The sequence below is a fragment of the Salmo trutta genome, chromosome 15, assembly GCF_901001165.1.
Source record: "Salmo trutta chromosome 15, fSalTru1.1, whole genome shotgun sequence".
NCBI lineage: Eukaryota > Metazoa > Chordata > Actinopteri > Salmoniformes > Salmonidae > Salmo > Salmo trutta.
Window position 1 is genome coordinate 57,726,192 of NC_042971.1, and position 27,046 is coordinate 57,753,237.

A 27,046-nucleotide genomic window follows, 5' to 3' on the forward strand; every position below is an offset into this window, starting at 1 on the left:
ATACGTAGCTAGAGGTGAAGATAGCTACGTGGGGGCGTCTTCTGTGCAAGTGGAAAAGTACCAAAGCCAGCAAACTAACAACAAAGACAGACAGTAGGTCTGATGTTTGTGACCAAGGTAAGAAATGTTGAATCTTGAAGCCCCCATGCAACATTATAATGCAAGTTTAAGTTACATTTTATTTGATTGAAATGTACTGAATTATTGTGGGAATTACAGTGGGAATTAAATGGGTTAATTAATAAAGGCCTTATTCATATTATTGCCCATTTAAACTTTAGTACGGTACATATTTGTTTAGGTTTACACATTTTTACTCTAACCTCCCCTGCAATATAAAATACCACTTTCACTTTGCCATAAAAATATTTCTCCATGAAGCCAACAGTGGACTGCAGAGACGGCAATAGGCTACATGCACGTTCTCGCCAAGCAGGTTTATCTTTTTGGGATAAGGCTATAGCATTGGCTTGTTTACCTGGCTATAAATGCCACTGTCTGTCTGTCTGGTGGGTAAACTTTAGCTTTAAGGAGTAGCTATTTATCTTGAATGCTATTACCAGGGACAAAGTAAGGAATGTCCTAAATGGCTGCCTATTCCTTAGGTGCCATTTGGATTGGAATTTAGCACAAGTCAGTGCTTGAGTTGAACCCAGTGACCTTTTACCTTGGAGTTAAACATAACTTTAATACATAACTCAGTTGAATGGTGACAAAGCAACTGGCTGGACCTTATACAAGTTACCACATCTAATCTGGAGTATGATGTATAGTACCGGTAGACAGTCTTGTATTGGAATGTGAAGCCTATTGAGAGACATTTAGGCTGATTTCTTTCCTTGAATTGTCTATAGCCCCCCCCCCCCCCAATTAAAAATGCCAGACTATTATTATAATTATAGTTGGGATCCCGAGTGGCGCAGTGGTCAAAGGCACGGCATCTCAGTGCTAGAGGTGTCACTACAGACCCTGGTTCAATTTCAGGCAGTATCACAACTGGCCGTGGTTAGGAGTCCCATAGGGCGGCGCACAATTGGCCCAGCGTCGTCCGGGTTTGGCCAGGGTAGGCCATCATTGTAAACAATAATTTGTTCTTAACTGACTTGCCTAGTTAGATAAAGGTAAATAAACAAATGAACCAAATGGCACCCCATTCCCTATATAGTGCACTAGTTTTGACCAGAGACTTATGGATAGTGTGCACTATTAAGGGAATAGTTTGCCATTTCGGACGGTAACCTGAAGTGCTGCAGTTTATAATCAGCTCAGCTCTAATACTTGGGGGCCCTGCTGAGATGTTGCGCAAGTTTGCTGCTTGCGGTAATTTAACTGCTGTAGAGCCTACATGTAATACGTCATGTTGACCACTAGGTGTCAGCCTTGCATCACAAACACCTGTATCAGGTTTGAACGTGTTCTGGCTACATTCATTGTCATGTCAGTTAGGTTCTATGAAGCCATTTGTTTTATATTTCAGCAATGGATTACATTGTCACTCACAACCAGCCCTAATAGGATCCCCTACAGACATCTCAGAGGCTGGCTGAAGTGGTAAACCACTGTCTCTCTATCTCAGTCTGCCTTCGCTTATTGTCAAAATACACTCAGTGAAGTGCAGAGAGCGGGCAGAGGGCTAGTACAGGCTTGTTTTGGTTTTCAGCTGTGTAACCACTCCAAAAATCCCTCTGTAAAAACTCCTCTGTACTGCAGTTGAACATTTCCCATAGTTTAAGGTATTTAGATTACTGAGAAGGAATCATGATTATGTACATAGAAAATTGGGTTTGGAACATTCTACTTATTGCCCAATCTGGCTTTGTTTGGCATAGGTATGTTCCTCAGTGCAGATACAATACGGTCTGATCTGTTAATTATACATATCAGACCCCCGGATATCTCATGGAGAAATTTGAAGTGAATTGAATCGTAACAGAGGGTTGGTTTGAGGTAATGTTCATCTACATATCAATCTAATCATGTACATCCATTTCATGTCAGTTTGACTGCTATTTCAACCACTCACTTTCACATTTGAAATCTTCCTTTGTCCTACTGGTTAATAGAATGTTTAAAGAGGACTATTCTGAAGAACTCTGGTATTTGCTGTGGAATGAGCCTCATGACCTGTGCTCATCGGAGAAACAAAAGAAGAGGGGAGCATTCAGTGTAGCTGCTGTCACTGGGGGTTGTCTGGGGCACTGCACTCACTCACACCCCCCCAACAGTGTTGTCTGTGGTACTCGGAGTCCCTGCTCCCCCAGAAATGTCATTCCATTGGTCAGTGCACCATAGCAACACATTCCACCTATGACAAAGGAGCTCTGTGTTTTTGAGAGTGATATGAAGCAGAAAGCAACGGAGGATTGAAAGGCACACGCACGGTGTGTGTGTATTTGTTCCAAGACCCAAAACCTACAGACTAACGTTCATCCCATTTCAAGTTCCTGTGTCCAAATCACTAAGGACTTAATGGTCCAAACAGTCAGTAAGGCGTGACAGCACCTCTTCCCCACACACACGCAAACAGTCGGTAAGAAGGCGTGACAGCACCTCTTCCCCCTCAGGAAGTTAAAAAGATTTGGCATAGGCCCTCGGATCCTCAAATAATTATACAGCTGGACCATTGAGAGCATCTTGACTGGCTGCATCACTGCTTGGTATGGCAATAGCACCGCCCCTCGATCGCATGGCGCTACAGAGGGCGGTGCGGTCAGCCCAGGCCATCACTGGGGCTGAGCTCGCTGCTATCCAGGACCTCTATATCAGGCGGTGTAAAAGGAAGGCCCTGAAAAAAATAATTAGATTCCAGTCACCCAAGCCCTAGACTGTTCTCTCTGCTGCCGCACAGCAAGTGGTACCAGTGCATCAAGTCTGACACCAACAGGCTCCTGAACAGTTTCTATCCCAAAGCCATAAGACTGCTAAATAGCTAACAGAATGGCTACACAGACTATCTGCACTGATCCTTCTATTTTATTTTTGTACTGTCTCTATGCACATTCTACACACATACAATAATCATATACGCTGCTGCTACTCTGTTTATCATATATCCTGATGCCTAGTCACCTTACCCCTATACATATCTAACCCTACCACTCCAGTATCCCTGCACATTGGAAATATGGTACTGGAACTGTATATAGCTTACTTACTTTCTCGTGTTCTTATTTCTATTTTTCGTATTTGTTCTACTTGATTTTGTAATACAATTTTTTATAGTACTACTGCATTGTTAGGAAAGAGCAGGCAAGAAAGGCATTTCACTGTACTAGTGCACGTGACAAAAACTTAACTTGAAACCTGAGCTCTCCCACTCCAGGGTCAGATTGCAGTGGCCTTCCGTGGAGTGAACTTGACTGGAATGTAAATAGCTAGACAGACCTGTTTCCATCTGTTAAACTCTGTAGTATCTCTCACACTGCGGTACTGGGTTATAATTAGCTTTAAGCCAAGGACGAGACAGACAGGAATTAGATTTTGCAATGTGCTGCTGTGAACAATATTGAAAAGGCAGAAACAGGGAGATGTTTTGTTGTTCCATTGAACACTGCCACCACAATAAAGGCATTTCATTTGCACAAAGAGTGTGCTGGTCCTCCTTAAATTGTTTGTATGATCTCTGAATCTGGTCATTTTCTTTACATTTACGTCATTTAGCAGACGCTCTTATCCACAGCGACTTACAAATTGGTGCATTCACCTTATGATATCCAGTGGAACAACCACTTTACAATAGTGCATCTAAATCTTTTAAGGGGGGGGGGGGGGTTAGAAGGATTACTTTATCCTATCCCAGGTATTCCTTAAAGAGGTGGGGTTTCAGGTGTCTCCGGAAGGTGGTGATTGACTCCGCTGTCCTGGCGTCGTGAGGGAGCTTGTTCCACCATTGGGTTGCCAGATCAGCGAACAGTTTGGACTTGTCAAATTCCCCAATCTGACTGAAAGCTCCTCCACATTGTGGAATGTACAAACAGGAATGTTACACTATGTGGAGATGCTTTCACTGGAACTACTGTTTGGTACCACATTTTACATGGGCTTTTACATTTCCTTATGGCTCTCTGACTTTAAGTCATTCTTCTATCCATTAGCAGATATCTTTAAAAAGTGCAAACACCACACACACACACACACACACACACACACACACACACACACACAAAACCCAATTACATCCATTGATGCTGTTCACAACCAAAAGACAGACGGAGCATGGTGTGCATGTGTGAAAACATATTTACCATTTATTAATGAATGCAGGTGAGGCTCACATTAAATCAATGTGTTAGTGGTCACAGAGACCAGTATCTTTTCTATTCACATAATGATAACAGCAGTGGAATAGAACAGAATTTGAACTGTTTGCCTGCAGCCCCAGGCCATAATCAATGATTTATTCTTGGAGAAACAAGAAGAAGTTGAAGCGTGGATGTGTTCCAAATGGTATCCTTTTCCCTACACAGGGCTCTGGTCAGGAGTAGTGCACTACGAACGGAATAGGGCGCCATTTAGGATGCAGAGAAAAACAGAAAGGCCTTCCTCCAGTGACTACTACGGGTTAAAACGATTGGATATCATAGATACTTTTCACTATGGATCTTATCCATTGCAATTATTAAGACCTGCTTGAGGTGGGGCTCGCCATTTGATCTACAACCTCTTTATGTACAAATTCTGTCCGTCTCCAGACCATTCTGTGAAATTCCAGTTTCACAAATTGCAGAGGGAGCATAGGGGTTAAGATTTACAATTAGGTTCTCAGTCACCATAATATGTATATGGAGAAGTAAAGGCACTGTAACAATTTATAAAATCAAAAACAACAATTATAGATGACATTAAAGACATGCTCCGGTACTTTGGCAACTAAGAAAGTAAGTTTTAAACCTCCCGGTTTGGGCTGGATGTGTCAATGCGTTGTTAATAAAGAATTACTGTTTCAACTCAATTAGCCACGAAATCCCTAGTTTGAAAGTGACTTTTCTTGAAGCTGTTCCGGGCCATTTTCCCCACATATATCAATTTGAGTTATAGCCAATGAGTTTCAGCACTCTTGCATTTAAGTGACAGCTAGCAAGAGGCCTACCCAGCATTATCCAATGAGGTTGCAGGGCAGGCTCAATGGCTCAGTGGACACAGCAGAGAGAGAGCAATGATGTGGTGCAAATACTGTATCTGCACATATGTGACATAGTAAGCCATTTTCAGGGACCACTTTTGGCTCGTGAGTGCTACTTTCTGAACTACTGGCTAAAAAGTATACAAAAGTACCAGAGTATCTCTTTAAAAAAGTAAGTATTGGGGTAGGTGGGACCATTGCAGTGGTGGTACTGGCTGTCTTAGTATCGCTTAACTAATGATATACATACTGTATTTTGTGGCATTAGGCAGTACACGTTTTAGATTGGTTCATGTCAGACCATTTCCATGGTTACCATCCCATCTAGGCCAATCAAAACAGCTTTGGTTTCAAGATGGCCACCTTTCTAACTAATACATGTCCTCCTCGTGGATTAACAAGGAGAGATACAACACCAACCACTCTTTACTGAGCTGTAGACAAGGTATCCTTCAGGAACCAGTTTACTCCATTTCAACACACTGGTATGAATGTGTATGCACAATTCAATACACGCCAGTGTCAATGCCTGTGTGTAACATAAAACCAATGTGTGAAAGCAAATCAAAATTAGCTAGCTGCACAGGTACAATCAAACAGTTGTCAAGAGTTGCTGGACATGGATAAATGAGGACGAGAGCTCTTGTTTGAAAGGGCAAGTAGTCCTATTGATAAGGACAACACAAAACATGAACACTTGAAACGTCTTGGCAGGTGTGTATACTGACTGTTGTTCATCAATACTAAATAGGTAAGTACATTTAAGTCTTCCTGCGTTACTTCAATCCTCCATACCATGCTTAGCTCTCACAGCTGCTGTGTCTGGGGTGGAACAGAGAGTGCTCTGATTCTGGCAAGAGAGACTATCCTGTTCTGTTCTGCCAATCGCTGGCCTGCTTGTGCTTTTGGGACGGTTCCTTACCAGCGGGTTTGTGTCTTAGTCCATACAGTAAAGTAAAACAACAGCAGTCTGTAGACAAACAGTAGAAGTAGAAGCTGAATGGACAGGAAAGTGATTGATACCTTGTTTCTTTCATGCATTTGGGTGGAGAGCAGACTGACAGGTTCACATTGTATCACTGTGTATCCTCCGAGACAGATACAGGGGAAACCCATGGCAGTTCATGGTCTCTACACAGTCACCCCCAATCCCAAACCTATCCAAGCCTTTCAGATCTCCAGGAGTACCTGGGGGGTAGGCGTTAGGGGTTGATTTGGGATTGACAGTCTGTCCGGTCAGTGTGTCAGTCACTTGAGTGAGTAGAGCAGTTCAGCAGTATGACACAGGGACAGAGGATGAGCAGAGCTGAAGTACTGACAACACAGCCAGTCCTCTAACTCTGCGTTCCTCTCCGGCTCCAGAGACCTCTCTGCGAACTTCATCATCAGCAGAGCTCTCTTCACGTCCAACCAGTTGAGGAGGCCCTCGTGGCGGGGCCCTTCCCCGGGGCCCAGCCTGTCCCCCCACTGCTGTTGCTCCATCAGGTCTTTCCGGGGGCCCCACAGCAGGCTCTGCAGCACCCGCTTGGCCTCCTGAATGTGGATGCGTTTAATGGGGTCCGGCTGGAGGAGTAGCCGGGTTAGTCTCTGGAGTCCAGCGGAGTAGAGAGAGACTGGAGGGATGGGGGGCAGGTCCTCACAGCTGTAGTCCTGTTCTTTCAGTTTCGGGCTGACCTCAAACGGGTTCGGCTGGTGGAGGAGCTCATAGATTAGAATACCGGTTTGGAACTCGTCGAATTTCCGGTACTGGGCGGCCGAGACGATCTCCGGGGCCAGGCGGGCGTGGTTGCGTTTGAGGCGGGGGTCATTGTGAGCAGAGTCCTCAGTGTTCCGCTGCTTGGCCTTGGCGAAGTTGGAGATGACCAGGCGGGGGAGGTGCTTCTGGTCGTGTGGGGCGTTGGGGTTGGCCTGCGGGGGGCGGCGGTGAGGGACCAGGAGGAGGTTCTCCAGACAGAGGTCTCGATGTGTCACCCCATGCTCCTTTAGATGGTCCAGACCATTGCACAGCTGCAGCAGAAGGAAGCAGACCCAACGCTCGTACACCTCCGGCTGGGCCTGTTGGGAAAACAAATACAAATGAGACACTGGCAGGCAAAAGTCAAGCAATATTGCGTCTTTCATTCCATGTAGACAATGGTGAACATCGCACCATTCAGTTAGCGTTCCACGCTAGTGGCCTTCCGCAAGATAAGATGCAATGAAATTAGATGTTTCAAAATGGGCACAATCATACCTGGTGAACGGACGCCCACTCCTTGACAAAGTCTGCCGTAGTCTGCTGTGGCACCTCCCGGGTGATAACCACCACACGCTCCTTGTCCCCCTGTGTGGGGTTGGGACTGGGGGGCAGCGAGGCCTCATCAGCGGGGAGCATGCTCCGGGGCACGCAGGCTATGAAGTGGCCACAGTCCTGCTGGAGGTTGAAGTGGGGAGGGACGGTCTGCTGGACGGACAGGCTGTAGAGGTGACCCTGCTTGGCTTCTGAGGTCTGGCTCTTACAGATCTGGCGAGAGAAGTGGAGAGACACCGTGGTTAGAATAGAAACACAGGCATAATCATGTGGAGGAAAATGTCTGCCCGGCTCTTAGATATCTGGAGGGCGAAGGAGGAGGGTTAGAGCACAATGTACACAGTGAGGAAAATATTTCTTCCCTGGTTAAGTAAGAGACTGTGGAATATTATCCCTACTTGCTGTCAACAAGCTTTAAATCCTTCATTCATTTAGATCTTGTTTTCAATCCAGTAGCAGCAGACAGTAATTCCATAAGTCTACCAGTCTAACTACAAGCAGCCATGAATGAGTTTCATCATGTTTAATACGAGTAAAGCCAAACACTGTGGTTATGTCCCAAATGACACCGTATTCCCTATAAAGTGCACTACTTTTGACCAGTCATATAGGCCCTAGTCAAAAGTAGTGCACTATATTGGGAAGTGTGGCATTTGGGACGCAACCTGTCCATCTCTCCCACTTTACAAACACAGCTGAGCCCTGATATGACACAGGCTACGTCCCAAACAGCACCCTTTCCCCTACTTAGTGCACTACTTTTGAAAGGAGTCCTATAGGCCCTGGTCAAAAGTAGTACACTATAAAATGAATATAGTGATAATGAATATGGTTCCATTTGGGACGTAGCCATAGTGATAATGAATACGGTTCCATTTGAGACGTAGCCATAGTGATAATGAATACGGTTCCATTTGAGACGTAGCCATAGTGATAATGAATACGGTTCCATTTGAGATGTAGCCATAGTGATAATGAATACGGTTCCATTTGAGACGTAGCCATAGTGATAATGAATACGGTTCCATTTGAGACGTAGCCATAGTGATAATGAATACGGTTCCATTTGAGACGTAGCCATAGTGATAATGAATACGGTTCCATTTGAGATGTAGCCATAGTGATAATGAATACGGTTCCATTTGAGATGTAGCCATAGTGATAATGAATACGGTTCCATTTGGGATGTAGCCATAGTGATAATGAATACGGTTCCATTTGAGATGTAGCCATAGTGATAATGAATACGGTTCCATTTGAGATGTAGCCATAGTGATAATGAATACGGTTCCATTTGGGATGTAGCCATAGTGATAATGAATACGGTTCCATTTGAGATGTAGCCATAGTGATAATGAATACGGTTCCATTTGAGATGTAGCCATAGTGATAATGAATACGGTTCCATTTGGGATGTAGCCATAGTGATAATGAATACGGTTCCATTTGAGATGTAGCCATAGTGATAATGAATACGGTTCCATTTGAGATGTAGCCATAGTGATAATGAATACGGTTCCATTTGGGATGTAGCCATAGTGATAATGAATACGGTTCCATTTGAGATGTAGCCATAGTGATAATGAATACGGTTCCATTTGAGATGTAGCCATAGTGATAATGAATACGGTTCCATTTGGGATGTAGCCATAGTGATAATGAATACGGTTCCATTTGAGATGTAGCCATAGTGATAATGAATACGGTTCCATTTGAGATGTAGCCATAGGGATTTAACTGTAACTCGACAGATTGATGATTTAATATGAGAACTGGATGATTTCCTTACGCAGTCACATCACAGAGCTGCTGCCATGTGTGTTTGTGGGTAGTGTGTTTGTGTGAGAGAAAGAATGTGTGTGTACGGGTGGTTGTATGTAGGCCTTGACAACAGGGGTGTGTCTGAACTGTAAATCCTGGCTGGCATGAAAAGATTAATGGACCTAGAGGCATTAGGCAAGACTACAGAGGCAGCGAGGCCCCTTGACACACAGCTCTGGATTTAAATGTTGCTTTTACACATTGCTAATGACTTTGGGACAAAGGTCAGTCAAAATGAATGCAGAGCACACCTTCCTCTCTCTCTCTCTCTCCTCAGTACAGCAGGCTACAGTAACACCTCTCTCTCTCTCTCTCGCTCTCCTCAGTACAGCAGGCTACAGTAACACCCTCTCTCTCTCTCCTCAGTACAGCAGGCTACAGTAACACCTTCCTCTCTCTCTCCTCAGTACAGCAGGCTACAGTAACACCTTCCTCTCTCTCTCCTCAGTACAGCAGGCTACAGTAACACCTTCCTCTCTCTCTCTCTCTCTCTCTCTCTCTCTCTCTCTCTCCTCAGTACAGCAGGCTACAGTAACACCTTCCTCTCTCTCTCCTCAGTACAGCAGGCTACAGTAACACCTTCCTCTCTCTCTCCTCAGTACAGCAGGCTACAGTAACACCTTCCTCTCTCTCTCCTCAGTACAGCAGGCTACAGTAACATATCTCTCACACACACACACACACACACACACACACACACACACACACACACACACACACACACACACACACACACACACACACACACACACACACACACTACAGAACATGCCCTGGAGGAACACTAGAATGGTGGGACCTTCTCTGTGAGAACAAACACAGGCTGCGATCCCAAATTGCACCCTATTTTCTAGATAGTGCACTACAAGTCTCTGGTCAAAAGTAGTACCCTATGTAGTGAATAGAGTGCCATTTGGGGGACACAACCAACGTGGAGGGTCTGTGGCGCTGAGGATCCCTTTGGTCTTCTGAGCAGTCTAAGAGCTCGTTATGGTGTTGACTCGTTAAGGTGTTGGCTTACTTCATTGTACAGGTTTTATTGTTTAACGAGGTAAGAGCATGACCTTGATTGAGGAGTTGAATGTACACTGTCCAATAAGAATTTGGGAGTAAGGACCAATCAGGGAGTTTGAATTTGAGCTGCAGATTACAAAATACGTTCTTGTCACAGTAATTAGGGGAGATGCCTCTAGACATGTCTCTCATTGACTGACACACACATAATTCAACAGGTTTTTCCCCCATTTGTTTAGTCTCCACACTTATTGCAATGTGAACATTAACCACCAGAGTCCTTGATATCAAAGAACTACATGACAGCCTTGGCCTCACAAAACTCAAGAAAACAGAGAGACAGGTCTCCATTGGGAAAGTGGTCTTCTAACCTAAATGGGACTTCCTGGTTACATGAATAAAAGCTATAGAGATGAAAGGGGCCAGTGTTCCAGTTACCTTGACTGCGTAGGAGTTGGATGGGTCTGAGGCGCAGGCAGCAGAGTAGTAGACACCGTCTCCTGCATTACAGCTGGCCTTGTTACAGGTCAATTTGAACAGGGACCAGTTGCTCTCATCAAACCTCAGCGGGTTCTTCTGGCTGCGGGTGAAGTGGTCCTCACACTTCAGAGCCAGGCGGCGCAGCGACTCAGCGTACAGGCCTCCCAGCTTGGAGTAGATCCCCTCTCTACTGTCTATGTTACTGAGCAGGGCCTGCAGCTGCAGGCCGGAGCCCTGGGTGGGTCCGGAGGCCGAGAGGTGGGGGGCGCTGAGCTGGGGGGAGGAGGAGGAGGTGATGCTGCCTCGGCTGTGACCCCCTAGTCGGCCTCGAACTTTCAGGGGTTCGTCCAGGGTCCGGGAGCGCAGGGGGTGTCCCAGAGGGGTGTGACAGTGCTCTAAGGACTCAGAGGAGGAATAAATGGCCCGAGGGTCCACGGGGGAGGATGGAAGACTGGACTGGGATGGGACGTCAGGACGGAATACGTTGCTCTCAGAGCCACCGGTGAAGGGGAAGCAGGGGTAGGCCCGGACTAAGGGTTTCCCGGCCACGTTGTCAGGGGCAGATACGGCGCGATTCACCATTTTCTTTTCGGGTAGGGGCGGTGGCTGCAGCTGGTTGGACAGGGTGTTGCTAGAGAACGGGTCAGCGTAAGGAGACCCTGGGGAGGAGGCCATCGGGCTTCTGGGAAATGGCGAGGTGCCCGACAGACGAGGGGCATCATGGGAACCTGCAAAGAGAGATACAATACATCAGTATTCATGTTGAACATCAGACTGAGATGTAACAGACACAAGAGAAGATATATTTTAAGCTAATTTTTTATATCCTGAATTTTCTGAAACACGACTGGAGAACTACCAGAGGAATCAACACGTCTCTGATCAAACAACGTCACACACTTATTTATTTATTTATTTATTTATTTATTTATTTATATATATATATATATATATAAAAACACTAATCAAATTGCCACAGCACAGATAAAACCTGTTCAAAATAACATCTCACTACTAAATCTTCACCGATTTACAGCATGCACAATCAGTTAGTTTAAGTGAACACACACACACACCATAAACAGGATTAGTACAGAACAGGTACAGTCGGTCACCAAGGGTTCAGGCTGTTGAGGAGGAGACTAACTGTCGCTAGTAGTTACTGTTTAACTAGAAGAGCTAGTGCCTCAGGTGCCTGTACGGATTCTTATAAATGGGAGCGTTGTGTCCCAGTGCCTCTCTAGCCCATAAAGCTATATTACCTCTTACCCACATAACTACATTACCTCTTGCCCACATAACTACATTACCTCTTGCCCACATAACTACATTACCTCTTGCCCACATAACTACATTACCTCTTACCCACATAACTACATTACCCCTTACACATAAACAGAGTACATTACCCCTTACACATATAGTACATTACCCCTCACACATAAACATATAGTACATTACCCCTTACACATAGTACATTACCCCTTACACATAAACATATAGTACATTACCCCCTCCCCTGTAAACTATTATTAAGAGTTACTTACAAATCAGTGCGCATTCAATGAAGGTAGGTAAATCACATGTCAATCACTGAAGTAAAACCTTCTAAATAACCTTTGAAAATCAGTGATAGTACCCATAAACAGTACATACATTAGCATACCCTCACCCATAAATCTACAGTACATTATCCACACCCCAACAGCATCTGACTGGGTGGCAGCAGCTCAGCAGGCTATTCGTAGTAGCTGCACCCATCCTGTCACCATGGCCCTCCCTATAATGGCTTAGTCATATCAGTCAGTCAGCACACATTTCATCTGTTCAACGTTCCCTCGACGGTCCCTCGGAGGGTGTAGTGACAAGTTTAGAATGAGTTGGTGCACAATTTAAGGTTCAAGATGATGGTCACAGTGTCTGCCGTGCTGTACCATTAGGAAATAGTGAATTAAAGAGTAGACTATAAAGAATGTGAAATTCCACAGTCTTCCCCAGAGAGACAGATAATTGTGTGGTTGTTGACGGTAGGGCTGCATAGATAGGCTGTGCTCCCAATGCGACCCTAAATGAGTAGGTTTCCAGGGGGGAAATCTAAAGGAAAGATTGCATGTATGCATGGAGTGGCAAAAGCCCTTATTTTCCTAGTTATCAAAGTCCCATAATTATCTCTTCAAACACTTCCCAGGAAGTGAGGCAATTACAGACTGTCTGGAGTCACTGACTATGTCCCAATTCACCCCCTATTCCCTATGTAGTGCAATAGTTTTGAACAGAGCCGTATCGGGTCCTGGTCAAAATAAGTGCACTAGATAGGGAATAGGGTGCCATTTGGGCCGCATCCACTGGGCTTTAGACCATATATGGAGAGATGAAGACGGGTGACGCCAAACCAAACGAAGGTGCGTCAGACCTCAGACAGCAGCGTGCAGGGTCACACACACGCTTTGTGGAAAATGACACATCTCAAAACAAAGGCTGACAGACGTACACACACACTCAGTCTAAAAGAGGAAGAGGACACTACTTATTTTACTATAACCTTTATAACCTCATATCTGTTACTACAACCTCATATCGAGGCGGCAGGAAGCCTAGTGGTTAGAGCGTTGGGCCAGTAACCCGAAAGTGTGCTTGATCGAATCCCCGAGCTGACAAGGTAAAACTCTGTCGTTCTGCCCCTGAACAAGGCAGTTAACCCAGTGTTCCTAGGCCGTCATTGTAAATAAGAACTTGTTCTTAACTGACTTGCCTAGTTAAATAAAGGTTACATTAAAAAAAATTATATATATATATATATATATATATATATATATATATATATATATATATATATATATATATATATATATATATATATATATATATATATAGCTATAACCTCATCTGTTACTAAACTCAGCAAAAAAAGAAAAGTCCTCTCACTGTCAGCAAACTTAACATGTGTAAATATTTGTATGAACATAAGATTCAACAACTGAGACAAACTGAACAAGTTCCACAGACATGTGACTAACAGAAAATGAATAATGTGTCCCTGAACAAAAGGGGGGGTCAAAATCAAAAGTAACAGTCAGTATCTGGTGTGGCCACCAGCTGCATTAAGTACTGCAGTGCATCTCCTCCTCATGGACTGCACCAGATTTGCCAGTTCTTGCTGTGATGTTACCCCACTCTTCCACCAAGGCACCTGCAAGTTCCTGGACATTTCTGGGGGGAATGGCCCTAGCCCTCACCCACTGATCCAACAGGTCCCTGACGTGCTCAATGGGATTGAGATCCGGGCTCTTCGCTGGCCATGACAGAACACTGACATTCCTGTCTTGCAGGAAATCCCACACAGAACGAGCAGTATGGCTGGTGGCATTGTCATGCTGGAGGGTCATGTCAGGATGAGCCTGCAGGAAGGGTACCACATGAGGGAGGTCTTCCCTGTAACGCACAGCGTTGAGATTGCCTGCAATGACAACAAGCTCAGTCCGATGATGCTGTGACACACCGCCCCAGACCATGATGGACCCTCCACCTCCAAATCGATCCCGCTCCAGAGTACAGGCCTCAGTGTAACGCTCATTCCTTCGACGATAAACGCGAATCCGACCATCACCCCTGGTGAGACAAAACCATGTCTCGTCAGTCAGTGAAGAGCACTTTTTGCCAATCCTGTCTGGTCCAGCGACGGTGGGTTTGTGCCCATAGGCGACGTTGTTGCCAGTGATGTCTGGTGAGGACCTGCCTTACAACAGGCTTACAAGCCCTCAGTCCAGCCTCTCTCAGCCTATTGCGGACAGTCTGAGCACTGATGGAGGGATTGTGCATTCCTGGTGTAACTCGGGCAGTTGTTGTTGCCATCCTGTACCTGTCCCGCAGGTGTGATGTTCGGATGTACCGATCTTGTGCAGGTGTTGTTACACGTGGTCTGCCACTGCGAGGACGATCAGCTGTCCGTCCCGTCTCCCTGTAGCGCTGTCTTATGCGTCTCACAGTACGGACATTGCAATTTATTGCCCTGGCCACATCTGCAGTCCTCATGCCTCCTTGCAGCATGCCTAAGGCACGTTCATGCAGATGAGCAGGGACCCTGAGTCAGTAGAAAGGTGTCCTAAGTTTTCCTACCGTCTGTAAGCTGTTAGTGTCTTAACGACCGTTCCACAGGTGCATGTTCATTAATTGTTTATGGTTCATTGAACAAGCATGGGAAACAGTGTTTAAACCCTTTACAATGAAGATCTGTGAAGTTATTTGGATTTTTACAAATTATCTTTGAAAGACAGGGTCCTGAAAATGGAATTCTTCTTTTTTTGCTGAGTTTATTTGGTATTTTTGGTATTGTTTTAGGATCCCCATTAGCTGTTGTGAAAGCAGAAGCTACTCTAGACAAGAACATAACTATATGAATTTAAAAATGACACTCAAAGCCTACAAATAAATACACACAAAATATCTTGATTAAAATGCTATAACCTCATATGTTACTATAAAGTAATCTGTTACTTTAACCTCATATCTGCAGTAGCTGTTAGTATAACCGTAATAACCTCATCTCTGTGGGCCTTTTCCTCTTCGTTCTCTCACTTTCCGCCTAGTTAGATGCTTCTAGTAGAACCATTTGACTGCCACAAATGGAAAAACAGGCAAATGTCAAACAACAACCAACCAATTTCTTCCTGTTGGATGTTAAATGTAAGGCACCGTTTTTTTTTCTGGTCAGGTCACATGGTGTAAGGGTACGTTTTTCCTTACCACATTTATCCCCCCCCCAGGACCAGCTCTGGGGCACCATTCCCCCCTGGACCAGCTCTGGGGCACCATTCCCCCCTGGACCAGCTCTGGGGCACCATTCCCCCCTGGACCAGCTCTGGGGCACCATTCCCCCCTGGACCAGCTCTGGGGCACCATTCCCCCCTGGACCAGCTCTGGGGCACCATTCCCCCCTGGACCAGCTCTGGGGCACCATTCCCCACTGGACCAGCTCTATGGCACCATTCCCCCCTGTACCAGCTCTGGGGCACCATTCCCCCCTGGACCAGCTCTGGGGCACCATTCCCCCCTGGACCAGCTCTGGGGCACCATTCCCCCCTGGACCAGCTCTATGGCACCATTCCCCCCTGTACCAGCTCTATGGCACCATTCCCCCCTGGACCAGCTCTGGGGCACCATTCTCCCCTGTACCAGCTCTATGGCACCATTCCCCCCTGGACCAGCTCTATGGCACCATTCCCCCCTGGACCAGCTCTATGGCACCATTCCCCCCTGGACCAGCTCTGGGGCACCATTCCCCCCTGGACCAGCTCTGGGGCACCATTCCCCCCTGGACCAGCTCTGGGGCACCATTCCCCCCTGGACCAGCTCTATGGCACCATTCCCCCCTGGACCAGCTCTATGGCACCATTCCCCCCTGGACCAGCTCTATGGCACCATTCCAACAGCACCAGATATGATACGTGTAGTTGCTCTCAAAACAATATTTTCTCGCAGATCTCTTGGCCCTAGTCATATGTCCCAGCGGGTGGCTATAACAGTTACCAGAATCAGAGAGGGCTCTGTTGGAGTCTGCAGACAAGCTGTCGAAGGAGGCTTTAACATTTACTCACCAGAATCAGAGACAGCTCTGTTGGAGTCGCCAGGCAAGCTGTCGGTGGAGGCTGTAGGCAGGCTGCTGCTCCCCAGGCCACGGAGACTGTGGGTCAGGCTCTCAACAGAGCCCTGCTGGCTGCAGTGGTCCAGCTCCACACTGCTCTGGCTCATCTTACCAGACACCCTGCAGAGAGCGTAACAGAGGATATTACACTGGGGGATGTGTTTGGTGCCTTATCTAATTTCCATAACCAGGAAGTTAACACAACAGCTTCCCACCATTAAAAACAAATGACCAATGTTATCAAAACCGGCTGATGCTTACACGGCTTACAAACACCTAACAAAATGTCTATTGCCGCTTTCAACAATAACAGACAGTGTTCTCTCTTCCAACCTGTTAAACCAAACATCTTAGTTCTCTTGTGTAATGTCAGCGAACAGGTAAAGCGTGTGTGTGTGTGTGTGTGTGTGTGTTGTGTTGCCTGTCAGTTTGGTTCAGGCTGAGAGACGGTTCTTTACAATCTATCGTTGTCTCTGTGAGCCAAACATCTAGTTTCCCGTCCATCTCATCTAGATATCTCAACATATCTGGATGTAAATAAGACAGTTAAGCCACTACATGAGGTAAACTGCCTCCACTCTTCACAAGAACACATGAAACGTCAGATACTAGTCTCACTTCCTCTTCGGAGAGGAACATTCTTCTGGCTGAGTGAATGCTTGTTATTGCTGTGTCTCTTAAAGGAAAAATTCATCAAAAATATTTTGGTATTTTGTTCATTAGTCTGCTATCGATACAGAGACAAAATGTTTTGCATGTCAGCAGTCAAGTTTTCAAGATATTGGACTTTCAAGAAGCAAAGTGTCACTTGCCAGATCATCATGAGATACATTTTGAGAGTGTATCAACAGTGGACTAATGAAAAAAATACCAAAAGATAGTTTTTGAGTGTAGTTTCCCTTTAAGATAAAGAATTGATGGCACACAGAACTCAGTCTCATACAGTCTTCTCAGTGCCAAGTCATGAAAGAGAGGCAATACATATACTTCCTAGAGCTAGGGAATAAAAATGACGTTTTTGAAAATGTCTTCCACTTTTCCATTAGAGTAATTTCCCTGCCAACATCCTACACTGTACTCTAAACATATAGAGGAATCCATTGTTTTGCTTTCCCATGCCATGATAGCTCCTATCTGAATGAAAAGGAGCCCCTGATACCCTCTGGGGGTAGTTTTCCTAATCATGGGGTCCAATTAGGCTGAGTGACAGGCCAGGCAAATCTGAATCTCATTGCTATTCAATTGCTTCATTCTAGCTGGTTAATGGGTCAAACTGAGCATAGCCTCGGATCCTTCATCTCAGCTCAGATTGACTGGCTCTATTTCTCTATCCACTAGGTCTTTAAACTTCAATCACATCGTAAATCCCCTCAACAAACAGCAGCGCGTGTGTGTGTGTGTGTGTGTGTGTGTGTGTGTGTGTACCCTCATACATGAGCAGAGCAAAACCCACAACCATTTTTCAGACGAAACAAAGGCGTATGATGATGAGACGGTGGAAATGAGGGGGAGACATATGGTAATAGACAAAGGCTGTGAGTGTGTGTGAGTTTGTCGTCTCATTTGTATCCTAAACATCTGATTTTCCCTCTGAAGGTGATTTATGCTATAGCCTACAAAAATAAAATTGCAGTGTACGGGGTAATCCATCTGCATTTGTTTGGAGCTCAGTACTTACAACTAATATGTAATAAGTAAACAACAGTGGAACTGTTGACACTGATATCATTTAAAGAAGCACCAAGGTTGAGGGGAGTGTGAGTTATAAGGGGGCTCTACAGATGGCGGTGTTGAAAGCTGAGCCCCACTAGCATCCTGGTTGGGGCTGTGGCGGTCATGAAATTGTGTCGGCCGGTGATTGTCAAGCCGGTCTCACGGTAATTGACCGTTAATTAACAAACACGTTTAGCATCTCCTGGCTTCCATGCATTGCCTACAAGACACCGATGCAGCCCTTTGGAACATCTACATTTTAAAAAGTCTAATAAATCCATTTAATATAGCCTACACCATTGCAATAAACCAATAGTTTATTTTAGACAGGTTTAGACATGATATGCAGAAAATGTCTATTTCAGAAGAACAGAATAGCATACTCTAAGTTGTCCTTATGTTAGGCCCTGACATGGCTGTGGGCTAGAATTGACGGTCCTTTTTGCCATTTATGAATGCGTTATTCAATGCGTTTCTATGGGCTTTAGTAGTACATTTCTAAATCAATATTTTTCCGATATTTGTTTTTATTTTTTTGATACATAAAAGGGGTCCTAAAATTCAAAATCCAATAGCTAAATGACCCATAATATGTCCTTTAAAAATAAATCCATGTCAGCTTAGCACTCCCCCAACGTCAGACTCTACAGAATGTTAAAGAGAATGGCTAGCTAGTAGTTAGGTGACTTTATAGATGATGGCTAGCTAGTAGCAGCTAAGTGACTTTATAGATGATGGCTAGCTAGTAGCTAGGTGACTTTATAGATGATGGCTAGCTAGTACCTAGGTGACTTTATAGATGATGGCTAGCTAGTACCTAGGTGACTTTATAGATGATGGCTAGCTAGTAGCTAGGTGACTTTATAGATGATGGCTAGCTAGTAGCTTGGTGACTTTATAGATGATGGCTAGCTAGTAGCTTGGTGACTTTATAGATGATGGCTAGCTAGTACCTAGGTGACTTTATAGATGATGCTAGGTGACTTTATAGATGATGGCTAGCTAGTACCTAGGTGACTTTATAGATGATGGCTAGCTAGTACCTAGGTGACTTTATAGATGATGGCTAGCTAGTAGCTAGGTGACTTTATAGATGATGGCTAGCTAGTAGCTAGGTGACTTTATAGATGATGGCTAGCTAGTAGCTAGGTGACTTTATAGATGATGGCTAGGTGACTTTATAGATGATGGCTAGCTAGTACCTAGGTGACTTTATAGATGATGCTAGGTGACTTTATAGATGATGGCTAGCTAGTAGCTAGGTGACTTTATAGATGATGGCTAGCTAGTACCTAGGTGACTTTATAGATGATGGCTAGCTAGTAGCTAGGTGACTTTATAGATGATGGCTAGCTAGTAGCTAGGTGACTTTATAGATGATGGCTAGCTAGTACCTAGGTGACTTTAAAAGTAGGCCACAGTCTCCACCACCTCTCCTGTCTGATGGTCATGTGAATAATGGTTTCGATAAAAAAAGGTCATTTTCGCAAACAATAACAATCTTTGAAACCTTGTTTATCATTGCATTGCTTCCATTAGATCTTCAGGTAGATATCTGTCTGATAAATAGCCAGTGCCAGACTGAGTAATAGTGTACATTTACATCTACCTTGGATGTAAAACAGTTCATCACGCCTGACATCAGATCAAGATAATAATAGCAGCTGTTTCATCTCTTTCAACCAGCACTATACTGTAACACATAGCATATGCACTGAGTGTACAAAACATTAGGTACACCTTCCTAATATTGAGTTGCACTGCCTCAATTCATCAGGGCATGGACTCTACAAGGTGTCGAAAGCGTTCCACAGGGATGCTGGCCCATGACTCCAATTCCTCCCACAGTTGTGTCAAGTTGGCTGGATGTCCTTTGGGTGGTGGACCATTCTTGATACACAGGAAACTGTTGAGCGTGAAAAACCCAGCAGTGTTGCAGTTCTTGACACAATCAAACCGGTGCGCCTGGCACCTACTACCATACTCCGTTCAAAGGCATCTTTTGTCCTGCCCATTCACCCTCTGAATGGCACACATACACAATCCATGTCTCAATTGTCTCCAGGCTTAAAAATCCTTCTTTAACCTGTCTCCTCCCTTCATCTACACTGATTGAAGTGGATTTACCAAGTGACAACAATAAGGGGTCATAGCTTTTACCTGAATTTAGCTGGTCAGTTTCATGGAAAGAGCAGGTGTTCCTAATGTTTTATAAATTAAGTTACTACCACTGGGTAACATATATAAAAAACATTTCTCTCCCAGGTCATGATGAACATTTCCATTGAACAATGAAACAAAACAATTCAGACAATTGTATGCCTGAAAGAGGAAGTGGAATAGGGAATAGGACCAGGGAAGGACAGCTCTGGCTGAAATAGATTACTGAGAACATGATCTGTTTACAGAGCAAAGGGCAACCTTGGCAAGTAGCAGAGAGTGGTAGAGGATGAGGGTTAGATACATAGTGGTAGAGGATGAGGGTTAGATACAGAGTGGTAGAGGATGAGGGTTAGATACAGAGTGGTAGAGGATGAGGGTTAGATACATAGTGGTAGAGGATGAGGGTTAGATGCAGAGTGGTAGAGGATGAGGGTTAGATACAGAGTGGTAGAGGATGAGGGTTAGATACAGAGTGGTAGAGGATGAGGGTTAGATACAGAGTGGTAGAGGATGAGGGTTAGATGCAGAGTGGTAGAGGATGAGGGTTAGATGCAGAGTGGTAGAGGATGAGGGTTAGATGCAGAGTGGTAGAGGATGAGGGTTAGATGCAGAGTGGTAGAGGATGAGGGTTAGATACAGAGTGGTAGAGGATGAGGGTTAGATGCAGAGTGGTAGAGGATGAGGGTTAGATACAGAGTGGTAGAGGATGAGGGTTAGATACAGAGTGGTAGAGGATGATGAGGGTTAGATACAATGTGGTAGAGGATGAGGGTTAGATACAGAGTGGTAGAGGATGAGGGTTAGATACAGAGTGGTAGAGGATGAGGGTTAGATACAGAGTGGTAGAGGATGAGGGTTAGATACAGAGTGGTAGAGGATGAGGGTTAGATACAGAGTGGTAGAGGATGATGAGGGTTAGATACAGAGTGGTAGAGGATGATGAGGGTTAGATACAGAGTGGTAGAGGATGATGAGGGTTAGATACAGAGTGGTAGAGGATGATGAGGGTTAGATACAGAGTGGTAGAGGATGATGAGGGTTAGATACAGAGTGGTAGAGGATGATGAGGGTTAGATGCAGAGTGGTAGAGGATGAGGGTTAGATACAGAGTGGTAGAGGATGAGGGTTAGATGCAGAGTGGTAGAGGATGAGGGTTAGATACAGAGTGGTAGAGGATGAGGGTTAGATACAGAGTGGTAGAGGATGAGGGTTAGATACAGAGTGGTAGAGGATGAGGGTTAGATACAGAGTGGTAGAGGATGAGGGTTAGATACAGAGTGGTAGAGGATGAGGGTTAGATACAGAGTGGTAGAGGATGAGGGTTAGATACAGAGTGGTAGAGGATGAGGGTTAGATACAGAGTGGTAGAGGATGAGGGTTAGATACAGAGTGGTAGAGGATGAGGGTTAGATGCAGAGTGGTAGAGGATGAGGGTTAGATACAGAGTGGTAGAGGATGAGGGTTAGATACAGAGTGGTAGAGGATGAGGGTTAGATACAGAGTGGTAGAGGGTGAGGGTTAGATACAGAGTGGTAGAGGGTGAGGGTTAGATACAGAGTGGTAGAGGATGAGGGTTAGATGCAGAGTGGTAGAGGATGAGGGTTAGATACAGAGTGGTAGAGGATGAGGGTTAGATACAGAGTGGTAGAGGATGAGGGTTAGATGCAGAGTGGTAGAGGGTGAGGGTTAGATACAGAGTGGTAGAGGATGAGGGTTAGATACAGAGTGGTAGAGGATGAGGGTTAGATACAGAGTGGTAGAGGATGATATGAGGGTTAGATACAGAGTGGTAGAGGATGAGGGTTAGATACAGAGTGGTAGAGGATGAGATGAGGGTTAGATACAGAGTGGTAGAGGATGAGATGAGGGTTAGATACAGAGTGGTAGAGGATGAGGGTTAGATACAGAGTGGTAGAGGGTGAGGGTTAGATACAGAGTGGTAGAGGATGAGGGTTAGATACAGAGTGGTAGAGGATGAGGGTTAGATGCAGAGTGGTAGAGGATGAGGGTTAGATACAGAGTGGTAGAGGATGAGGGTTAGATACAGAGTGGTAGAGGATGAGGGTTAGATACAGAGTGGTAGAGGATGAGGATTAGATACAGAGTGGTAGAGGATGAGGGTTAGATACAGAGTGGTAGAGGATGAGGGTTAGATACAGAGTGGTAGAGGATGAGGGTTAGATACAGAGTGGTAGAGGATGATGAGGGTTAGATGAGTAATCAAGTACTCAAACAGACTTCAAAGCTCGATCTGTAACCATTGACTATTTGGTGGAATGTGCTTTGTGGCTGACCGAACAGGCAAGTGAAATTTAGTCTCAAAGACAACGATAACTTGCTTTGACTCTCGTGCTCCGTTTGCACCAGGGGCGTAGCCAGATTATTATTTTTTTTGATAAGCCTAGAAAAATCTGGATAGGCATTTTTTCTACTTGTTTATTACATTTATTTTGCGATGTGCCCCGCATATTATTTCGTAATACAATCATTTTATACTAGTGCATAGTACTTGGAGCAACCTCGTCACATATACAAATAATGAACTATCCCACCATATTAAAATAAGACAGTAACGTTAGACCAGTTGCCTAGAACATGAAACTCATCTTCAGGCGCATTTTAATCTCGATGGGCAAACAAACGTCATCTGTCGGTGGATCAAGAACGAGAGGAGACGGTGGGGTAGGCAAGCATGTCTGGCTCAACGTGGCATTGGTGGTTGTGATGGCAATTGTGGTTGTTTCTATCCTGGCGCCACCTGTTAATGTCTCATTCTGGAAGCTATCGGTAAATTGATACAAATTTTTTTCTAAATGTAACCAATAGTCGGAAGCCAACCTGATTGTCGCGGACTATTTCTTTGTTACATTATATTAAAATTATAGATTATAGAAAATAAATCTCACATGCATTTATTTAAAAAAAATTAATAAAACAAATAAACATTTATATTGAATAATAATAAACTTTTTTGGGGTAGGGATCAAACTGGGTAGGCCACGGACTTTCTCCCATTCTTCTCTGCAGATCCTCTCAAGCTCTCTCAGGTTGGATGGGAAGCATCGCTGCACAGCTATTTTCAGGACCCTCCAGAGACATTCGATTGAGTTTAAGTCCGGGCTCTGGCTGGGCCATTCAAGGACATTGAGACTTGTCCTGAAGCCACTCCGGTGTTGTCTTGGCTGTGTGCTTAGGGTCATTGTCCTGTTGGAAGGTGAACCTTCGCCCCAGTTTGAGGTCCTGAGCGCTTTGGAGAATGTTTTCATCAAGGATCTCTGTACTTTGCTCCGTTCATCTTTCCCTTAATCCTGACTAGTCTCCCAGTCCCTGCCACTGAAAAACATCTCCAGAGCATGATGCTGCCACTATCATGCTTCACCGTAGGAATGGTGCCAGGTTTCCTCCAGACGTGACGATTGGCATTCAGGCCAAAGAGTTCAATCTTGGTTTCATCAGACCAGAGAATCTTGTTTCTCATGGTCTGAGTGTCTTTAGGTGCCTTTTGGCAAACTCCAAGAGGGCTGTCAGGTGCCTTTTACTGAGGAGGGGCTTCCGTCTGGCCACTCTACCATAAAGGCCGGCTTGGTAGGGTGCTGCAGAGATGGTTGTCCTTCTGGAAGGTTCTCCCATCTCCACAGAGGAACTCTAGAGCTTTGTCAGTGTTCTCCCCCGATTGCTCAGTTTGGCCAGGCAGCCAGCTCTAGGAAGAGTCTTGGTGGTTCCAAACTTCTTCTATTTAAGAATGGAAGAACTGTGTTCTTGGGACCTTCAATGCTGCAAACATTTTTTTGGTAGCCTTCCCCAGATCTGTGCCTCGACACAATCCTGTCTCGGAGCTCTACGGACAATTCCTTCAACCTCATGGCTTGGTTTTTGCTCTGACATGCACTGTCAACTATGTGACCATATATTGACAGGTGTGTGCGCCTTTCTAAATCAAGTCCAATCAATTGAATTTACCACAGGTGGACTCCAATCAAGTTGTAGAAACATCAAGGATGATCAATGAAAACAGGAAGCACCTGAGCTCAATTTCGAGTCTCATAGCAAAAGGTCTTAATACTTATGTAAATAAGGTATCTGTTTTTTATTTTTAAAATCCTGTTTTAGCTTTGTCGTTATGGGGTATTGTGATGTCATTTTGGGGTATTGTGTGTAGATGGATTGAATAAAAAAATCCTCAATTTTAGAATAAGGCTGTAACGTAACAAAATGTGCAAAAAGTCAAGGTTCTGGATACTTTCCAAAGGCACATTTTTTAAAATTCTGTACAGGCTTCCTTCTTTTCACTTTGTCATTTAGGTTAGTATTGTGAAGTAACTAAAACGGAGGATGAATCAACAACATTGTTCTCCCATCACAGCCATTGAACTCCATCTGTTTAAAAGTCACCAGTGAATTCCCTGCATGGTTTACTTCCTCTCCAGCTACTGAGTTAGGAAGGATGTCTGTATCTTTGTAGTGACTGGGTGTATTGACACACCATCCAAAGTGTAATTAATAACTTTACCATGCTCCAAGGGATATTCAATGTCTGCGTTTTATTCTATTTTACCCATCTACCTATCGGTGCCCTTCTTTGCGAGGCATTGGAAAACCTCCCTGGTCTTTGTGGTTGAATCAATGTTTGAAATTCACTGCTCGACTGAGGGACCTTACAGATAATTGTATGTGTGGGGTACAGAGATGCGGCAGTCATTCAAATATCATGTTAAACACTATTATTGCACAAAGAGTGAGTCCATGGAACTTTTGTGACTTGTTACAGTATTCGAAAGGTTGCTTGTTCGAATCCCCGAGCCGGCAAGGTGGAAAAATCTGCAGTTCTGCCCTTGAGCAAGGCAGTTAACCCCCAATACAACTGCTCCCCGGGCACTGATAATGTGGATGTCGATTAAGGCAGCTCCCCGCACCTCTGATTCAGAGGGGTTAAATGCGGAAGATGCATTCAGTTGTGCAACTTCCCTTTTCCCCAGAGTCCATGCAACTCATTATGGGAAATTTTACCATAACAAAGGGGTTGAATACTTACTGACTCAAGATATTTCAGCTTTTAATTTAATAAAATTGTAAACATTCCTAAAATCTTAATTCCACTTTGATATTATGGGGTATTGTGTGTAGGTCAGTGACACAAAATGTCAACTTAATCCATTTAAAAAAAAAAGGTAGGCTGTAACAAAATTTTTGGGATAAAGTCAAGTGGTGTGAATACTTTCTGAAGGCACTGTAAATATGAATATCCATAGGAAATCTGTGCTGCTATAAACAACAATAGAGAAGCCAACTCCTATAATGATACATAATGACATTATTATACAGTACCTTCTAGCTAGGGTTCCTGAATTCATTAATGTCTCAGAAAATCCAATACAGATCTAGAACTGGTTGTTAATCAATACAGAGTGAATGTTATGAAGTAGTAGTAGCAGCTTAAATCAGCATCATCTTCCTCCTCCAATATGCTACCATGACTGACCTAAAAATAGCCTTCCTGTAGCCTCCTCCCAGCAGGACTTCAGCATCAACTAGCTAGGCTGTTAACATGGTGTTAGGCTAGAACAGTGGTTCCCAAACTTTTTATAGTCCCGTACCCCTTCAAACATTCAACGACCAGCTGCGTACCCCCTCTAGCACCAGGGTCAGTGACACACAGTGACACAGTACTGAACCACACAGTACTGAACCACACAGTACTGAACCACACAGTGACACAGTACTGAACCGCACAGTACTGAACCGCACAGTACTGAACCACACAGTACTGAACCACACAGTACTGAACCACACAGTGACACAGTACTGAACCACACAGTACTGAACCGCACAGTACTGAACCGCACAGTACTGAACCACAGTGACACAGTACTGAACCACACAGTACTGAACCGCACAGTACTGAACCACAGTGACACAGTACTGAACCACACAGTACTGAACCACACAGTACTGAACCACACAGTACTGAACCACACAGTACTGAACCACACAGTACTGAACCGCACAGTACTGAACCGCACAGTACTGAACCACACAGTACTGAACCGCACAGTACTGAACCACACAGTACTGAACCACACAGTACTGAACCACACAGTACTGAACCACACAGTACTGAACCACACAGTACTGAACCACACAGTGACACAGTACTGAACCACACAGTACTGAACCACACAGTGACACAGTACTGAACCACACAGTACTGAACCACAGTGACACAGTACTGAACCACACAGTACTGAACCACAGTGACACAGTACTGAACCACACAGTACTGAACCACAGTGACACAGTACTGAACCACACAGTACTGAACCACAGTGACACAGTACTGAACCACACAGTACTGAACCACAGTGACACAGTACTGAACCACACAGTACTGAACCACACAGTACTGAACCACACAGTACTGAACCACACAGTACTGAACCACACAGTGACACAGTACTGAACCACACAGTACTGAACCACAGTGACACAGTACTGAACCACACAGTACTGAACCACACAGTGACACAGTACTGAACCACACAGTACTGAACCACACAGTACTGAACCACACAGTACTGAACCACACAGTGACACAGTACTGAACCACACAGTACTGAACCACACAGTGACACAGTACTGAACCACACAGTACTGAACCACACAGTGACACAGTACTGAACCACACAGTACTGAACCACACAGTGACACAGTACTGAATCACAGTGACACAGTAAATCTTATATCAAATCAAAGTTTGTCACGTGCGCCGACTACAACAGGTGAAATACAGTGAAATGCTTACTTA

General features: G+C 44.7%; 1 protein-coding gene across 2 annotated transcripts in view; it reads right to left on the reverse strand.

Moving 5' to 3' along the window:
• Nucleotides 1-4,221: 4,221 nt before the first annotated feature.
• Nucleotides 4,222-27,046, reverse strand: part of LOC115149441 (inactive tyrosine-protein kinase PRAG1-like) — a 36,117-nt gene continuing 13,292 nt past the window's right edge. For both annotated transcript variants that reach the window (XM_029692296.1, XM_029692297.1), the window contains 4 exons: nucleotides 16,322-16,488; nucleotides 10,686-11,455; nucleotides 7,356-7,625; nucleotides 4,222-7,177 (listed from right to left, as the gene is read on the reverse strand). In XM_029692296.1, the coding sequence (XP_029548156.1) occupies nucleotides 6,371-7,177; nucleotides 7,356-7,625; nucleotides 10,686-11,455; nucleotides 16,322-16,488 (2,014 nt within the window). In that variant the 3' untranslated portion in view covers nucleotides 4,222-6,370. The remainder of the gene's footprint in view (nucleotides 7,178-7,355; nucleotides 7,626-10,685; nucleotides 11,456-16,321; nucleotides 16,489-27,046) is intronic.